Consider the following 2,579-nt stretch of genomic DNA (forward strand, 5'->3'; position numbering starts at 1 on the left):
CGCGAGGGGGGTCGTTGCCACCGCCGCATCCTCAGTGGCCGTGCGGCCGCTCAGGCCCGTCCTGCTGGGGCGGCCGCGTGCAGCCCTGTCCGGCCGGCCCGGGGATCAAAAGGGCTTGGATGTCTGCTTGAAGATGAAGCCTCTGTGGGCCAGCGTCTTCATGATGTTGGCGATGTTCTTGCAGTCATCTAGGGGCAGAGAGAGAGAGGGGCAGGTTAGCACGGCCCGGGCTGCGCGGAAGGACGCGGCGCTGGGGAAGGGGGGCGTCTCCAGCACTGCAAGGGTTGGAGGCTGGACGGGCGCTGGTGGGGATGAGCTGGGCGCAACAATGGCTGTGCTTGTCTGGGGGTTTCCCAGGTGTCTGGGCTGTACTAGGTGCCCCCCACCCCCTTGTCTGCTCCACGTGTCAGGGGTTTTAACTCCCCACAAAACACTCGGTGCTGCAGCCCAGGCTGGGGCTGGGGCTGGGCTGGACCAGTGCTCCTGCTGGCACCAACCCTGCAGGGTCCTGGCTGGAGGGCCTTGCAGGGCCCAAGGCAGCCGGGGTGTGGGTCGAGGTGCTCTGCAAGCACACGGGCCCGTGGCTGGTGCCTGGAGCCGCTCACGCACCCCCAGCCTGGCACTCAGCCTGGGACCAGGTCGTGGCCTGAAGCCCCGGGGCCCACACAGGCCCCTGGCCCCGGCACACGGCTCTTGCTCTCGGTGCTGGAGCCGAGGGCAGGGGGACAGGCCTCAAACTCGGGGCAGGCGGCTCGGGGGGCCGTGTCATTCACCCGGGGCTTGCGGCGGGGCTTTAAATTGATTCCCGGTGTCTATATTTCATGCTGGAAATTGGCTTGTACATCCCCGCGGTGATCTATGGGGGCCGTCTCCTTAAGAAAAAGCAAGAGTAAATGTGTAATTTCTCCCTTGACAGCCCACGGCGCGGCGGCGATCCTTCTTCCCGCTCCCGCGTTCCGGGACAGCGCCACCCCCTCCCCAGCGCCGCGCCGGCCCCCGCGCCCCACGCCTTGATGTCTCCATTTCATTACCGCCCGCCCATTCATCACGCTGTTCCCGTAAGGGTGACTTTGCCCACTTGCGTGTGGCCGGCCAGGCTGGCGGGCGCAGGGAGGGGTGCCCTGGCAGCGGGGGGTTGGGGGGCACGGTGCTGCCCCCCGGGTGTTGGAGGTGGCAGCTGGGGGGGGGCTGGAGGGGGTGAGGGAGCATCCTTACTGATGTGTAAATGATAAAGAAGCCTCCACATCCATCTCGGGACTGTAAATCCAGGCGGCGCGGTACCATCAAGCCGCAGCGATAATAATGTGAAATTAGGTCTCTCGATCAGCGGGAGGAGGCCTTTTAATCACGGCTTAAAGGGTGCAAACGCTGTTTATCATAATTGAACTGTATCCGGGCTAATTGTGCCCATATTTCACTGTCTCGGAGGCAGCCGCCGCCTGGTGACGGGGGCCGCGCCGGCCGCTGGGAGACGGGCCGGGCGGCTCCCAGGTGCGCCGGCAGGTGCTGGCCATGGGCGCGTCCTTGCCTTTCTCTCCTGGCCCCCCTGCCCCAAGACCTCCCCCACGGCTCCGGGGAGGGGAGGGGAGGGGATGCTCTGGGTCACCCCCAAACAGGGCCAGCTTCCCCTGGGCAGTAGTGGGCAGCCTGGACGGGGCACGGCCTGCTCCCACTGGCTGCCAGGTGGACAGGCCTTGCTGTCCCTCCATGCCAGGACCCAGAACGGGGCGGTTGCGGGCACCCCCTTGCAAGAAGCCCCGGGAATGGGAATGCAGGTGTCCTCGCCCCCACCCGTGCCTGCCCTCCAGTGTCGGCATGGGACCAGCACCTGGCTGGCTCCCTTGGGCACGCGGCGTGGCTGGGAAGCAGATGGAAGGAAAGCAACCATGCTCCTGAGTCCCGGGGTTGGGGCACAGCAGGCCAGGGCAGCTCTGCCACTGACACCCCTGATGTCCCTGGGTGCCTCACTGGCTTTTTGGCTCCGTGGCACAGGTGTCATGCCTCGCCACAGGCGCTCAGAGGACTCCAGGGGAAGACATGCAGCTCTATCAGCACCCGGGCCTCACAACCAGCACCCAGGTCAGGACATGGGCAAGCGTCCAGCCGACCGCGTCAGAGAGGAGAATTCATGATGTCAGAGGCAGCTCAGCCAATTGTAAAGACCTTGGCGAGGCTTCACCTGCATGCTGCTTTCACAGTTTCATAGTTTCTAGGGTCGGAAGGGACCTGAGCATCATCGAGTCCGACCTCCTGCCATGGCAGGAAAGAGTAATGGGGTCAAACGACCCCGGCAAGATGTTCATCCAGCCTCCTCTTAAAGCCCCCCAGGGTAGGAGCCTGCACCACTTCTCTTGGACGTTGGTCCCAGATCCTAGCCGCCCTGACCGTGAAGTCACCTCCTGATGTTGAGTCTGAATCTCCCCTCTGCCAGCTTGTGACCGCTATTCCTGGTCACTCCTGGCGCTGCTCAGGGGAACAGGGACTCCCCCAATGCCTGCTGGTCCCCCCGGACTAGTTTGTAACAGGCCACTAGATCCCCCTCAGCCTTCTCTTGTGGAGGCTGAACAGGTTCAGGTCCC

General features: G+C 64.4%; 1 protein-coding gene across 2 annotated transcripts in view; it reads right to left on the bottom strand.

The window, feature by feature from the left end:
* Positions 1 to 6: 6 nt before the first annotated feature.
* ERI3 (ERI1 exoribonuclease family member 3) overlaps positions 7 to 2,579 on the bottom strand; it is a 161,342-nt gene continuing 158,769 nt past the window's right edge. The window contains exon 8 of one of the 2 annotated variants that reach the window (XM_019531305.1): positions 7 to 188. In XM_019531305.1, coding sequence (XP_019386850.1) covers positions 106 to 188 — 83 coding nt within the window. In that variant the 3' untranslated portion in view covers positions 7 to 105. Of the gene's footprint in view, positions 189 to 804; positions 873 to 2,579 lie in introns of those variants that run through there. The other variant, XM_019531306.1, reaches the window with a different exon arrangement.

This window comes from Crocodylus porosus, unplaced genomic scaffold (genome assembly GCF_001723895.1).
Source record: "Crocodylus porosus isolate Cpor-Errol unplaced genomic scaffold, CroPor_comp1, whole genome shotgun sequence".
Lineage (NCBI taxonomy): Eukaryota > Metazoa > Chordata > Crocodylia > Crocodylidae > Crocodylus > Crocodylus porosus.